The following is a 14,355-nucleotide window of genomic DNA, read 5'->3' as shown; positions in this document are numbered from 1 at the left end:
TCTACTCCTACTCAGGAAAGCATAATAATCATTTGCATGCATATTAGTTTCCCCAAGTACTGACTCTACTCCAGGATAAAATTGTCTCTTGAACTCCAGTGGAATCACAACACCACGTTCTTGGTTTTTTTTTTTCATTACATTAGTTCTGAGACTACGTGGAGGGGGGTGGGGAACCCACAGCGAAGAAGCATTTGTTTTTAAAGGGCAATTACTGAACAGCTGCGGGGCTGCTCCAGCACCGAGACACAATCATCATGTCGATTGTCTAGAAATTAGCCAAGTTTGTGGGGAAGAGCACAGTCAGTGTGAATGCAGATCCGGTTTAAGAAAAGGCCCGATTCCAGCAGTGCTTGATCACAGAGGAACACTCAAAATCCTGGTGGACTGCCTGGCTGCTGGGTGCCTGAAAGGCATAGGAGCCGGCACGTTTATAGGCATCACAGCATACTTTCAGGGTTTTGTATGACAAACACGCATGTATAGTCAAGTCACTCAAAGGGACATATTTATCTGAGATCATAATAATATATATGAGCAGAGACATCTGCCTAGACCCTTCGGTTCTATTACATAACGGATCAAGTGCAGGGGCGCCTGGGGGGCGCAGTTGGTGAAGCAGCTGACTTTGGCTCAGGTCACCATATCACGGTTCGTGAGTTCGAGCCCCACATCGGGCTCTGTACTGTCAGCTCAGAGCCTGGAGACTGCTTCAAATTCTGTCTCTCTTTCTCTCTATTGCTGCTCCACCCCAGCTCACGCTCTGTCTCTCAGAAATGAATAATCGTTAAAAAAATTTTATAAAAAAATAAAAATAAAAAGAATCAAGTGCAAGCTGGGCCCACTTTGGGGGACAGGATCCCAAAGTGCCAACCAATGAATGAGGTTAGAGAACAGGGCTTGCATTAGCAAAGGTGTCCCAGTAAGCTACTTTTAATGTTGTGGCTCCATAGTCTATTTAAACTTTAGCCCATTTTGAAGCTAAAGTGATTCAAAAGGAAGAGACATTAAGATATGTGAATCCTAAATAATACTTTAAAGCACCAAGGTAACAGTCTAATGCACAGCCCAGCACACAGTATGGGCTAAGTGCTTGTTGAACGAATAAATCAACACACATTTTAAGGACAGTGCTCACTGGGTAAAAGGAGATACACTTATATGAGATTTTATAACGTACACTAATATATAGAAAGTTTCATACCTTTCCATAAATTTTTGGAAAATGTTGCCTCGAAGACTTTCACAGATTTCTTCTATGTAGGGCTAGAAAGGATGGAAAAGAAATTCTGAACCATGTAAATAGGAACTCACAACACAAAATGATGAGACTTGGACTGGCAGCAGTTCCCACTCTGGCGCTTGCCCTTCGCGGCGTGTGCCCAGTTTTCAGTAACAGATTCATCACCGTGATTCTTTACTTAACAGGTATGTGCACTGTCCAACTGCACGTCCTGGGAAGGTAAGGACAGGTCTGTCCTGTTTACCACCACATCCCTGCGGTGCATGGTTCCTGAGAAGTCACAGAAGCTTCCCGAGTGACCAGAGTTGGTTCTCTGGGTGTATGGCCCGTGCAGTCCCACAGGGCTGGCACACAGAAGAGTCCGGTGCTCGGTTTGGTGCCCCGCTGTCACCATCTTGAATTTCTTAATTTCTGACCAAGGGGCCCCACGTCTTTCTTGCTGCACTGGCCCCCGGAAGTTAGATAGCACATCTTGTAAATTAATACAAGTGTTGATAATCGGCATCGATACTGAGTTTTAAAGACCAAAAGCTAATGGATCCATGAAGTCAATTTTTTTTAATTAGCTATTTTACTTATTAACTTTCTACCTCACAGAATCATAGAGCTAAAGGTAACCACGGGGAAGAGTTAGTCCCTCTCTTCATTTTGCAGATAAGGAGGCTGGGGCACTGTGGCAGGTGCTAGCCAGCATCTCTGAGCAAAGTCATGGCGAGACCAAGATTAAGGGCTCCTGGCTCATTTGTGCAGTGTGTCCCTTTACAGAGAGCAATCGCAGGTGAGTTTTGTATAACAGGAAGTTGAACCACACAGGCCCCCTTACACATTGATATTTTATAGTACCATATTGCAAACGCATTTTCCTTATAATATTCTTAATAATATTTTCTTGTCTCTAGTTGATTATAAAAATACAGAATGTAATTCATATAACAGACAAAATAGCTGTTAATCAACTAATTATGTTATTGGTAAGACTCGGGTCAACGATAGGCCAGAAGTAAAATCTGGGGGTGGGAATCAAATGTTATATGTGGATTTTCGACTGCAGGGTAGGGTCAGTGCCCCTCATCTCTATGTAGTTCAAAAGTCAGCTGTATTTGTTTTGAAATAATTTTGCCTTACCTGGAAAAGAGTGGATGTCACTTGTTTCTTGGAGAGGTGACTTTGTACATGTTCTACAGCTTGCTTTGAGAACGGCTTTTTTATTAAAAAAAAAATCAGAAAACAGTATTTTTTCCCACAAATATAAAATGTAAAACTTTGTTACACGATACTACAACATACAATGTAACACAATTACTAGGCAGGAACCTATGGTAATTATGCTGACGTGCATTCTTCGGAAATCAGTTGGATATTTATGGGCAATCCGAACAAAGCCTTGTCCCTCTGAGCTTCTAGAGTGAGTGCCTAGCTATGTGGAAAAGGATGACGAGCATGACCTGACCAACATACCTAGTCCCACAAGAATTTAAGACTGTGATTTTAAAGAAGGGGAAAGAACCTTACTATCACTTTATTAAATGCATTCGTGTCTCAATTAGCTAACAACGGAGGTGGTGAGAATGTAAAAATTCTACTAGAGAAGACAAAAGAAATGCATGAGAAGGCAGGGAGGAGTTAAATGGCAGGACTACAAGCTAATCCAGGAGGTAGAAGGCTGGAGGCTAAGGGAAGCCTTGCTGTGACCACAGCAGGGGCGAAATGGCTCTGAAAAGAAGGGTGTCTTCACAGCAAGAGCTCCACATTCTGTTCTCTCCCCAAACTTCAAATTACACCGTCTTTAATAATGCACCCTCAGAAGGAACGCCTAGAAAGCCCATTATACTGCCAAGAAACCCTCTGAATTGCTGAGCTACATGAAAACTAATTTCAGAGGCATCCCCAGAAAACATCCTGCATTTTCCAAGGTTCGGCCATTCTCCGGCAAGGTAGCAAGGCACAGAGCATCAACCATTAGCTCCTCTCAGGATTTCTGTCTACACAAGTTAAGTGAGAACACTAAAGAAACGCACACCACGGGGTGCCTGAGGGCTCAGTCGGTTAGGCCACTGACTCTTGATTTCAGCTCGGGTCATGATGCCATGGTTTGTGAGTTCGAGCCCCACAGTGGGCTCTGCACTGACAGCCCGAAGGCTGCTGGGGATTCTCTCTCTCCTGCTCTCTGCCTCACCCTGCTATTGCACGCACTCTCTTTCAAAATAAATAAACATCAAAAAAAAAAGAAAAATAAATGGATGCCACAGGAGGTATTCGCCCTTTAGCCACATAGGTCCCTTAAGACTGTGAATGCACAATAAATGCAGAAGCACCAATATATATCATGATCCGGCCAGTGCTGTCCGCTGGAACTTTCTGCAGTGACAGCAATGGCATGCACCTGTGCCATCTGATACGGGAGCCGCCAGCCACGTGTGGCCGTTGAGCACTTGGAATACGGCTTGCGAGGAACTGAGGAGTTAAATTTTTAATTCCACTGGATTTTAATGAATTTAAACCTATGTTTAAATAGTCACATGTGGTGAGTACTCCCATACTGGGCACAGCAGGCCAGGACCATGAGGCCACACCTTTAGAAAATTCTCTCAAAGACAAATTTTTTTTAATATTTAATCATTTTTTGAGAGATGGAGCATGAGCAGGGGAGGGGCAGAGAGAGGGACACACAGAATCTGAAGCAGGCTCCAAGCTCTGAGCCTCTGAGCTGTCAGCACAGAGCCCAATGAGGAGCTCGAACTTATGAACCCTGAGATCATGACCTGAGCCAATGTCAACCGCTTAACCGACTTAGCCAATCATGTGCCTCATGTGGTAAATTTTTATTACTAATTATTCCACTCATTCCTGGGGGAATAATTTCCTAGGAACCTGGTTTATCCCAATGACTGAATGGATTATTTATCTGATTTATAGGGGGGAGAAATAATTCCACTGTCATTTAACTATTAATAAAATTAATGTAATAATTATGATCTCATGAATCCACAGAAACCATTGAAAATTTATGTTGATCTATATTTGATTAGCCTGATTATTTAAAGGACAGCCAAATTAACAACAATAAAGTTTAATTTCCTTTAGAAAGTCTAGAACTGAGACCGGCCCTTTCTTCCGCTGATCGGAATGAGCTATCGATGTTATGTGCCTCATTTTTCTTGGCCGTGAAAGATCTACTTTGGGAAATGCACTCGGAGTAGATGAAGCAACAGCTCTGATATCAGTGTTACCAGGAGACAAATGACAGAAGAGAAGAAATAGGGGCCTCCTGTTCGATTTTTAAACTTCCTCTTCCTATTTTAGTTTCTGGAAACTCTGCAAGCTGTTTCCTACCCGTCCTGAAGGAACAGAACGCAAGAAGGACTCACGTGCGAACAGGACAGCAGCTCCTTCATGATGTACCTGTCATAAATCTGCCGGCTTCTGCAAAGGCGGTCTTCTTCATTCTCAAGCTTCTCGTATTCTTTTATCTAGATTTTTCAAAGTTAGCACGGTTAGGCACATCTTCCCAGAAAACTCGCTTTATTGAGCGCCATCACTTGCCGGGGCAGAAACCACTTCCACATGAGAGGAAGCAAACCGCTGAGCCGGCTCCTCCACGGAAACAGCCGCTTCGGAGGTCAGAAGAATGAAGTGGGGGTCATTTAGACGCGACTTGAAACACACACATGAGTGTTTTCCTATGATGAACCTTGTCACTTAAACTCAGAAGCACAATATTAGGAGACAATACTGCCTTGGTGACAAGGATCTTACAATCTACCAGCCCGGGAGCACACATCCTTGCCGACTCTCCCTGCCAGAGAGAAAAACCATTTAAATCTGGCTGTAATTCAGTTCTAAGACTTAGGCCAGGGGTTCGTTCTCGCTCAGCTACGGCACTACAAAACAGAAGAAAAAAATACATTTGTGGTGTCGTGATTCCGGCAAAGAGATTTTCTAAAAAAACCAACTGAGTGTTTTAGAAAGCCATTAACACACAGATGTAAGCGTTGGTATTTCAGGTTTGAGTCTCAGCTGCACAATAAAGTGCTGACACACAGGTTACTTAGGGAAGCTCATTGGAATGGTGTTAAGCTAGGCCAAATTTAAAAAATATGCTTTAGAAAACCCTTGCCTTATGGAGAAAGGGCCCCAATCACTCTAATCTGATAATAGGAGCTCCTGGATCAGAGAAGCTGCTTTTATTTATTTACAGAAATACTTTTACTCCAAGAGCCAGGAGAATGAGAGCACAAACGAAATACGGAGTTAGCAGCAGACTTCAGCAAAGACGTTCACGACGAGGACTAATTACTACATGTGACTTACTTTGGGGACCAAAGCATTTTCAACAAACACACGGATGTGTACATGGATTTTTCATAACATCTGACGGTTCTTTATTTTGGGATGACAGAACAGAAATGAAAGTTACCTTTTTACAGTGTTTTATAATTCTGAAATCAAAACCAGTGAATCCTTGGAGAATTTCTGATACAGACAGGCCTGGCGGACAGGGAGCGGGGGCGTGTGTGAGACACGGAGGTCCCAGGGGAGGCCCAGCGGGCTCACACACAGAGAAACTGCTGCGGTCATCTTGTTGTCCTGAAATACCACCAGGGTTACAGCGAGGTGGCTGAGATTCACAAGTCTGGGGCCGCCAGGGCTAGAAGGGGAGTCGTGTAGGATTAGACAATAAAGTCTCCCTGGGAGGCAGGTGGGCTGGGGTAGGTTATACCCCACCCAACCAGAAAGGACTGTTCTAATGAAGCGGCAACCCAGCAGTGTTGGCACAGCCAAAGAATCCGGGCTTAACCACCGTGCGTCAATGCAGGAAAACAAGGCGAAGGAGTTCAGATACCGTGCCAGATGCCAATATGGCAGTTGTGAGACAACAGAAACCAGACACCAAAATCCGAAGCAGAGTCAGAAAATAAACAGAGGACCTGGCTTGACTGATTACTTTGGTTGGTTTAACATTAGGCGGGTCCAAAGGTCAGTGCAGAATTCTGGGAGAGAATAGGTAGACTGTTAGTGAACCAAGGGAAACGTTTCTGCCTAAACAAGCAAACAACCTCAAGAAATAAGCCTTCAAGGGAATTATTATCCTAGATAACAAATGTAATGAAATAGAAGTCTATGTTCCTGGGGACCCCAAAAGCATGCTGACACCTGTTTAAACAAATGCTGATTCTATTGGAAGTTTTCCATGAACTCTAACAATCCAACCACTTGGAACGTTCTTGTTTCTTGGGCAAATGATATTCCGAACCACAGTACTAGCTTTTATTAAGAGACTTGTGCCTCATGAACTCCCGACCTGAACAACAGAAATGGTAACTCTTTGTAGGCAAAGTAAGAGCCTCAAGTGTCTGTGGCTGAAATTCAAAATTCACATTCTATTATCTGGAAGACCACAAGGTGAAGTACATGCAGCCAAGGATCAATTAGCTCTAGCCAGGGCGATCTCATTGTAGCAAACACATGGAAAACGCCACACCTCCAATTCAGGCAGGTGGGCTGACCAGGTAACCTGAGCAGGCAGAGGGCTGAGTTCAAGGTGAAAAGCGTCCCCCTGAGCAGACTAGAAGCCTGGTGGTCATCGATGACGAACGTTCGCTGGTCGGTCAGTCCTGTTCTGCCTGGGTGCTTACAAAGCTCGCCTTGCAAAGTCACTAATGGCCTCCACTGGCCCAACCAAGGGTTTCTCTCTTGTCTGTAGCTTCACTGACTCCTCAACAGCCTTCAGCCAGCTGTCCACTCCAACCTTCTTTGCAGCTTTCTTCTCTGACGTCTGTGATCTACACTCTCCAGAGGTTTGCCACACTGGCTCCTCTTCCCCAGTCTCCCTTGGCAATTCTTCCTCCTCTACTGGATTTCTAAATATGGAAGGGCCGCACAACATGGTGCCTGGGTACCCCTTTCTCACCTGTTCTGTTCTCCTTAGGCAAAACTATTCGGTCCCATCGTTTCAAATACCAATTCTAATCTGATGTCTAATGCAGGATCTCTAGTACTCACTTCTTCCCCTGGGCTCCAGATTCTAAATATCTAACCACCAATGTGACCCTGCCATAGCCTCTCTACCCCAGCCAAGCATGCTCTACCCCTGCTCTTTTTCAGCATAAAAATGAGTAATGCTATGCTCCCGACTGCTTAAGCTAAGAAAGGACTCCACATCATGGGTCCCCGCTCTTTTGCTCACACCCCTGCTCCTTCCACCCCTCCACGTTCAATTCATCAGCCAATCATATTGGCTTTGTATTCAAAATACAGCAATCCCGGGCTCTGCTTCAGGTAAGAGCCAAATTACTACTAAGGGAACAGTCCTCCTGAGAAAACGATGGTACACTCTACACTATACGCTCACATTAGCAAGGGACCAAAAGTACACACGTAACGGGGAAGGGGCATCAAACAGGAGCCAGCAAGTAAGAAGGATAGTCCTGAAAATAAAAAACCAGAGAGGGGGAGCTCCAAATATCTGTGTATAAACTCCACCAAGACCTCTGTTGGACCCTATCATGACCATGGCAGATCCAAAGCAGTCAGCTAAGGCTAAAAGAACTGAACAGGACTCGGCTGTTACTCATGTATAAGACAGACCTTTCAAAATGTGAGTACGTTAACTGGTAAAACAAAATACTACCCTTTGAAGAAGCGTACAGAATTTATAGAGTACATATCTATAATATATCAATCCCAATGTACAAAATACAATCTAAAATTATCCTACATATCGGGGCACCTGGGTGGCTCAGTCAGTTGAGTGACTACTGATTTTGGCTCAGGTCTTGATCCCAAGGTTGTGGGATCACCCAGTTGGAGGCTGCTTAGGATTCTCTCTCTCTCTGCTCCTCTCCCCCACTTATGCTCTATCTCTTGAAAATAAAGTAAAATAAAAATAAGTAAACAAAGTATTCTACATATCAAGAATCAGGAAAATGTGGCCCATACACTCTAAGAGAACAGACCACAACTGAAGACATTCCAAGATGCCTCTGATGTTGGAATTATCAGACAAGGATTTAATGCAGCTTTATAATCATACTTAAAGACGTAACAGAAAATATGTATATAATGAATAAAAAGATAGGAAATAGCAGAAGAAACATTAACTGTGAGAAAAACCAAATGGAAATTTTAGAGCTAAAAACATTTCTGAAACAAAAAATTCAATGGATGGACATAATAGAGATGCCAAAAGAGTCAATGAATTTGAAGGCAGATCCACAGAAATTACCCCACAGAAGGAAAAAGTATTTGGGGAAAAATTCAGTATATTCAGTATAATATCCAAAAATCAAACACACATATAATTGGAGACCCAGAAAAAGGGGAAGGAGAGACTGAGGTAGAAAAAAATGCTTTAAGGGATGTCAAGGTGGCACAGTAGATTAAATATCTGACTTCTTTTTTTAATGTTTATTTATTTTGGAGAGAGAGAGAGAGAGAGAGAGAGGTAGGCAAAGTGTGGGCAGGGGAGGGGCAGAGAGAGAGGGAGACACAGAATCTGAAACAGGCTCTAGGCTCTGAGCTGTCAACACAGAGACCGACACAGGGCTCAAACTCACAGACTGCAAGATCATGACCTAAGCCGAAGTCAGATGCTTAACCAATTGAGTCACCCAAGCACCCCAAGCATCTGACTCTTGATCTCAGCTCAGGTCTTGATCTTAGGGTTGTGAGTTCAAGCCCCATGCTGGCCTCTGCACTGGGCATGGAGAATACTTTAAAAAATGCTTTAAGAGTAATGGTCCAAATTTTACCAGATTTGATAAAAGATAATAAATTTACAGATTTCACGAAAGTCAGCAAACTCTACAAAGGATCAACACAATATCTAAAATTACTCCATTAAAATATAGATTGTCAGAAATGGGGGAAGGTGTGCTGAGCAAGATATGTTTATATCTGTCTCAAAGAAACACACTTAATATATAAAAACACTGGTTGGAAGTAGAAAGGAAAAGATGCATCATGAAAACAGTAAGCATAAAGAGACTGGATGGCTGTGTTAATACCCAGGGAAGCAGTTTCTAAGACCAAGACTATGACCAGCAATGAAGAGGGATACTTCATATGAAAACACGTAACATCATAAACACATATGCACCTAATAACAGAGCTTCAAAATACATTTTAAAAATAAAGGGCACTTGGGTGGCTAAGTCAGTTAAGCGTCCAACTTCAGCTCGGGTCATGATCTCATGGTTCATGGGTTTGAGCCCTGCATCGGGCTCTGTGCTGACAGCTAGCTCAGAGGCTGGAGCCTGTCTTCAGATTCTGTCTCCCTCTTTCTGTGACCCTCCCCTGCTCATACTGTCTCTCTCTCCCTCTCCCTCTCTCTCTCTCTCTCAAAAATAAATAAAACATTAAATTTTTTTTAAATGACAAGAAAAAGAATAGACAATTCTCCAGAGTTGAAGATTTTATCACCCTTCTCTCAGCAACTGACAGAACAACTAGATCTAACACCAGTAAAGAGGGATGCCTAGGTGGCTCAGTCAGTTAAGTATCTGACTCGATTTCAGCTCAGGTCATAATCTCATGGGTTCATGAGTTCAAGCCCTGAGTCTGGCTCTATGCAAGCACCACAGAGCCTGCCTGGGATTCTCTCTCTCTCTCTGCCTCTCCCCTGCTCATGCTCTCTCTCTCTCCCTGTCAAAATAAATAAATAAACTTTAAAAAAAAGTTTTAATCAGTAAAGATGTAGAAGTTCTATCATATCAACCCCCTTTGTGTAATTGATATTTAGAGAATATTCACTTAACACTTCCATCTTAACTTTTCCATGGGCTTTAGAATAAAATCTAAATGTGTTACTGTGGCCCCCATCTGTCTCCCTCCTCAACCTGGTCTTATCTCATGCTTCCCCACTCCATAATCCACTATGAACACATACCACGTTGGTCTAATTTCAGTTCTTCAAATATACCAAGTTCTTTCCCACCACATAGGGGTTCTGTCTTAGCTATGTTCAGCCTAAAATGCTCTCTCTCTTCACCCTGCTCCTATCTCCAAAACACAGTCCTTTGCCCATCAGTGTAAAGTGGCCCCCAAGTCACAGTACATCACATTAAGTTCTGAGTCTGTTCTGAGTCACTGCATAGCAGTTATTACTTCCTGATACATTTCCTGTTATTTATTGCTTGTTTATTGTCTGTTTCTCCTGACCGGAATAGAAGCTCAAGGGGATCAAGTGCTTTGTCTTGCTCATCCAAGCAACGTCTGGCACTGGTGGCTGGTAAATATTGGTTGAATGAACAAAGTCTATGGAGTAACTTTGCCTCTGATCTTATATTTATTCTCTGTTATCCATAATTTCTTCCTAAATCTAAAAATATTTACATATTTTAATAAGCTGCCTCCAAATCTAACTAGCAAGGAAGTGGAACCAAAACACTGAGCTGTAACTATGTGTCAGGTCATGTCCTGGTGTCCTGCATTCACACATACAACCTTAAGAGACAGGCACTGCTACCACCCTAAATCTTAGCTGAGGACACCCAGGTAGATAAGATAGAAACTGACTGCCCAAGTTTACATAGTCAGAAACTAGTGGAGTCTAAAACCAAACTCAGGTGGGCTGAATTTAGAGCTGGTGCTCTTACCCACTAAGTTACAGCCTCCTGTATACCCGAACAACATACTAAAGATACGGCTTAGAAAGCAACTGCCCATCCAGCAACTTATCTGAGCCTCACAGTCAGCCTGTGAAGCAGCAGATGATGAGTAACCGCATTTCACAGATGAGGTAACTGAAGCTCAAGTGTGAAGTCCCCATACTGTGGGCTCCTAAAGTGCCGTACAGCGTACCATTCACATTGATAAGCCCCAGGTCTGAAATGTTGATGCTTCAGAGGGTGCTCAATGACTGGTCCCACACCCCACAGGAAGTGAGAGGCGCAGCTATTCCTAGAGCCTACCTAGGCCTCCTGTCTACGAGTCAAATACAGATGAAGATGAACACCAATAACACACGCAGAAGTAGCAGGCATAGATTCAGTACTATGGAGCACCACAGGCAACAGATGGTATGGGAATCGAAGGTGTAAGCAATCATGGAAGACAGGGCTAGCTGTCCACAGAGACTTCTTGAAGAATATATAAAGTGAGCTAGACCTTAAGAGAAGCTAGGCTCTCCACAGGCCGGGAAGGTGAAGCAGCCATCTAGGCTGGAGGAAGGACATAAGTAAAAGGGGAAAAAAAGAATGGGCTCCGGAGCAGCTGGCTCGCCCAGTCATTGAAGTATGCGACTCTTGATCCTGGGGTTGTAGATCCAAGCCCCATATTGGTGTAGAGATTACTCAAAAATAAAATCTTCAAATAAAAGGGGGGGAGGCTCAGTGGTTAGTGATCAGCGGAAATTCTATGTAAGAAGATAGTGAAAGATAAAGACAGAGAGGTAGGAAGGTAGGTAATAACTAACAGAGATATGTGAACGTCAGGCTAAGCAATTAGGCCTTCAACATGCTGGAAATGGACAACCACTAAATGTCTGGGGACCCAGAGAAATGGAGATACAACGTACAAAATATCCACTGCAAGGTATCTGACAAAAAAGTTTTCTAGGGATTGGGTTCATGCAATAGCCCCCAGAAATAATCAGACTGATAAAACCAAGAGCACAGAGAAGAATTATTGATAAACTCAATGCTTAAAGGCTGTACTAATTTAGAAACCCATGTTTGAAGCCCCAAGACTGGATGGTATCTTTAATAAAAGAATACAGAGCGAGCTGCTAAGGAGCTGTGGAGTGTTATCCTCCAAAGGGATAGTCAGGTTAAGTCAGATCCATCGTGCACCAAACCAGACGACAGGCGTGAAGAGCTGGGAGCACGCCAACCAAGAGACATCCCAGTGTTTAAAAGTTCAAATGGACACACATCAGCAGCACTCACCGCCATACTGGCAAGACATGCTTAAGAAGTAACCCAAGTAGCCGGCCCACATTTCAACCTTGCCAAAGTTATCAGTTAAAGATGCCACTGTACTTGACAAGGTGATTTAGTACTTGCTAAAACTGGAGAGGTAAAGCTTTTAAGAATAGAGAAAGAAATTTCTTTTGACAGATCAAGCAGTGATACTCATCCAGATTACAATTCAGATTGAAATAATGAAAGTTACTGCACAGTGAGTAAAATCCTTTGGATTTGGCTTATTTTTTTTATATAATGCTAAATGTACATCATAATTTAACCATTCTCCCTGGAAATACATTCATATAATTTTAAAGATATAGAAAAATATCAAGCTATCAAGTATATATATTTAAAATTTTCAACTTTTATATATAATCCAGGAAGAAAAGAATATCCCCCCAATTTTTTTTTATTTTTATTTAGAAAAAAATTTTTAATGTTTTATTTATTTTTGAGACAGAGGACAGAGCATGAGAGGGGGAGGGGCAGAGAGAGAGAGGGAGACACAGAATCCAAAGAAGGCTCCAGGCTCTGAGCTGTCAGCACAGAGCTCGAACCCATGAATGTGAGATCATGACTTGAGCCAAAGTTGGAGGCTTAACCTACTGAGCACCCACGCGCCCCTCCAATTTTCAAACTTGGACAAAGATTACAAATAAGAGTCCTAATTATGCTTTGCTTTCTTTGGACCATTTAAAATGCTTTAGGATAGGATACATATGTCCTTTTTAAAATATATTTTAATTTAAAATATTTCCTAAATACTGTTCTAATTTCTTCTTTGGGTCACAAATTACTTACAAATGTATTCATTTCCAAGAAGTCAAGGATTTCTTAGTAAACTCTGTTATTAAATTTGAGTTTAATTCCATTGAGGTCAGAAAACACTCAGAACAATTTTGATCTGGAAATCTGCAGGAGTTTTCTTTAGGCTCTAGCAAATAATTTCTTTTGATAAATCTTCAATGTGTCCTTTAAAGAAGGCAAATTCTATTTCTGTTGGGTGCAGCATTCTATATGGGTCACTTAGGTCAAGTTTATTCATCACTTTATTAAGATCTTCTATATCCTTATTAATTTTTTGTCTGTTCTATAAATTCTTGCAGACTGTGTGCTAATGTCTCCCACTAAGAATGCAGACTTGTCTTATTTTAGGTCTGTCAATTTTGTCTTTGTATATTTTGAAGTTACATTATTTGTAACCAAGAAGTTTAAGATCATGATCCTGACCCCTTTACCATTGTGAAATAATCTCTGCCTCCAAGTAGCATTTACCATAGACCTGGTCTGATATTAGTGCTGCTATACCAGCTCTGCTTTGGGTGGTATTTCTATCTGTGCATCCTCTTCCATCCTTCGGTTCCTAGTATGTCACCCGTAAGCAGTGTATAATAAAGTTCTGGTATGAATTCAGGAGAAACTTAGACTTTTACTTGGGAGTATATAGTCCATTTACATTAAATGTAATTATTTACGTAGACAGATTTATGGCTACCATCTTCTTCTTTTTTTTTTTTAAAGGTAGAGACAGAGTGTGAGCAGGAGAGGGGCAGAGAGAGGAACACACAGAATCTGAAGCAGGCTTCAGGCTCTGAGCTGTCAGCACAGAGCCTGATGCAGGACTCAAACCCACCAACTGTGAGATCATCACCTGAGCCTAAGTCGGACACCCAACAGACTGAGCCACACAGGCGCTCCCTACCATCTTATTCTTTGTTTTCAATTTGACCCATCTATTTTATGTCCCTCTTTCATTCCTTGTTTGTCTTTGTTATTCATCTACTATTGTCTTATTCCATTTTCTCTCTTTTCACTTGTTAGATGTACACTTTTTATTCTTGTAAGAGCAGCCTTAGAGATTACACTATGCATTCTTAACTGATTACAAGTCAATGCAAATTATTACTTTTACTATCCACCCGACCTCCCAATAATCCTAAGAGCTTAAAACATTTAATTTGTTTAACCCCTCGCTTGCTCTTTGTGCTACCATATATTTTAGTTTTATATATTTTTTAAATCTAAAAGCAATATTATTTTGCATGGTCAACATTCATTTATATTTTGCATACATATCACCCTTTATGATGACCTCATTTCTTCTTGCATTTCCATCTGGGATTATTTTCCTTCTGAGCGAAGTATCTCTTTTTAGTATTTGTTGTAATGCAGGTCCACGACTGACAAAATTCCCTTAGCCTTTCT

The 14,355-nt window shown here is 42.1% G+C and overlaps 1 protein-coding gene across 1 annotated transcript in view; it reads right to left on the bottom strand.

The window, feature by feature from the left end:
- Positions 1 to 14,355, bottom strand: part of GRK3 (G protein-coupled receptor kinase 3) — a 67,866-nt gene that overhangs the window by 51,485 nt on the left and 2,026 nt on the right. Inside the window, exons 2-4 of the mRNA XM_029922437.1 lie at positions 4,612 to 4,713; positions 2,369 to 2,443; positions 1,205 to 1,266 (exon numbers count right to left, since the gene is read on the bottom strand). Of these exons, the coding sequence (XP_029778297.1) occupies positions 1,205 to 1,266; positions 2,369 to 2,443; positions 4,612 to 4,638 (164 nt within the window). The 5' untranslated portion in view covers positions 4,639 to 4,713. The remainder of the gene's footprint in view (positions 1 to 1,204; positions 1,267 to 2,368; positions 2,444 to 4,611; positions 4,714 to 14,355) is intronic.

The sequence above is a fragment of the Suricata suricatta genome, chromosome 14 (genome assembly GCF_006229205.1).
Source record: "Suricata suricatta isolate VVHF042 chromosome 14, meerkat_22Aug2017_6uvM2_HiC, whole genome shotgun sequence".
In the NCBI taxonomy this organism is placed as follows: domain Eukaryota; kingdom Metazoa; phylum Chordata; class Mammalia; order Carnivora; family Herpestidae; genus Suricata; species Suricata suricatta.
The sequence above is the reverse complement of the archived record's forward strand: the minus strand, read 5'-3'. Positions and strand labels throughout refer to the sequence as shown.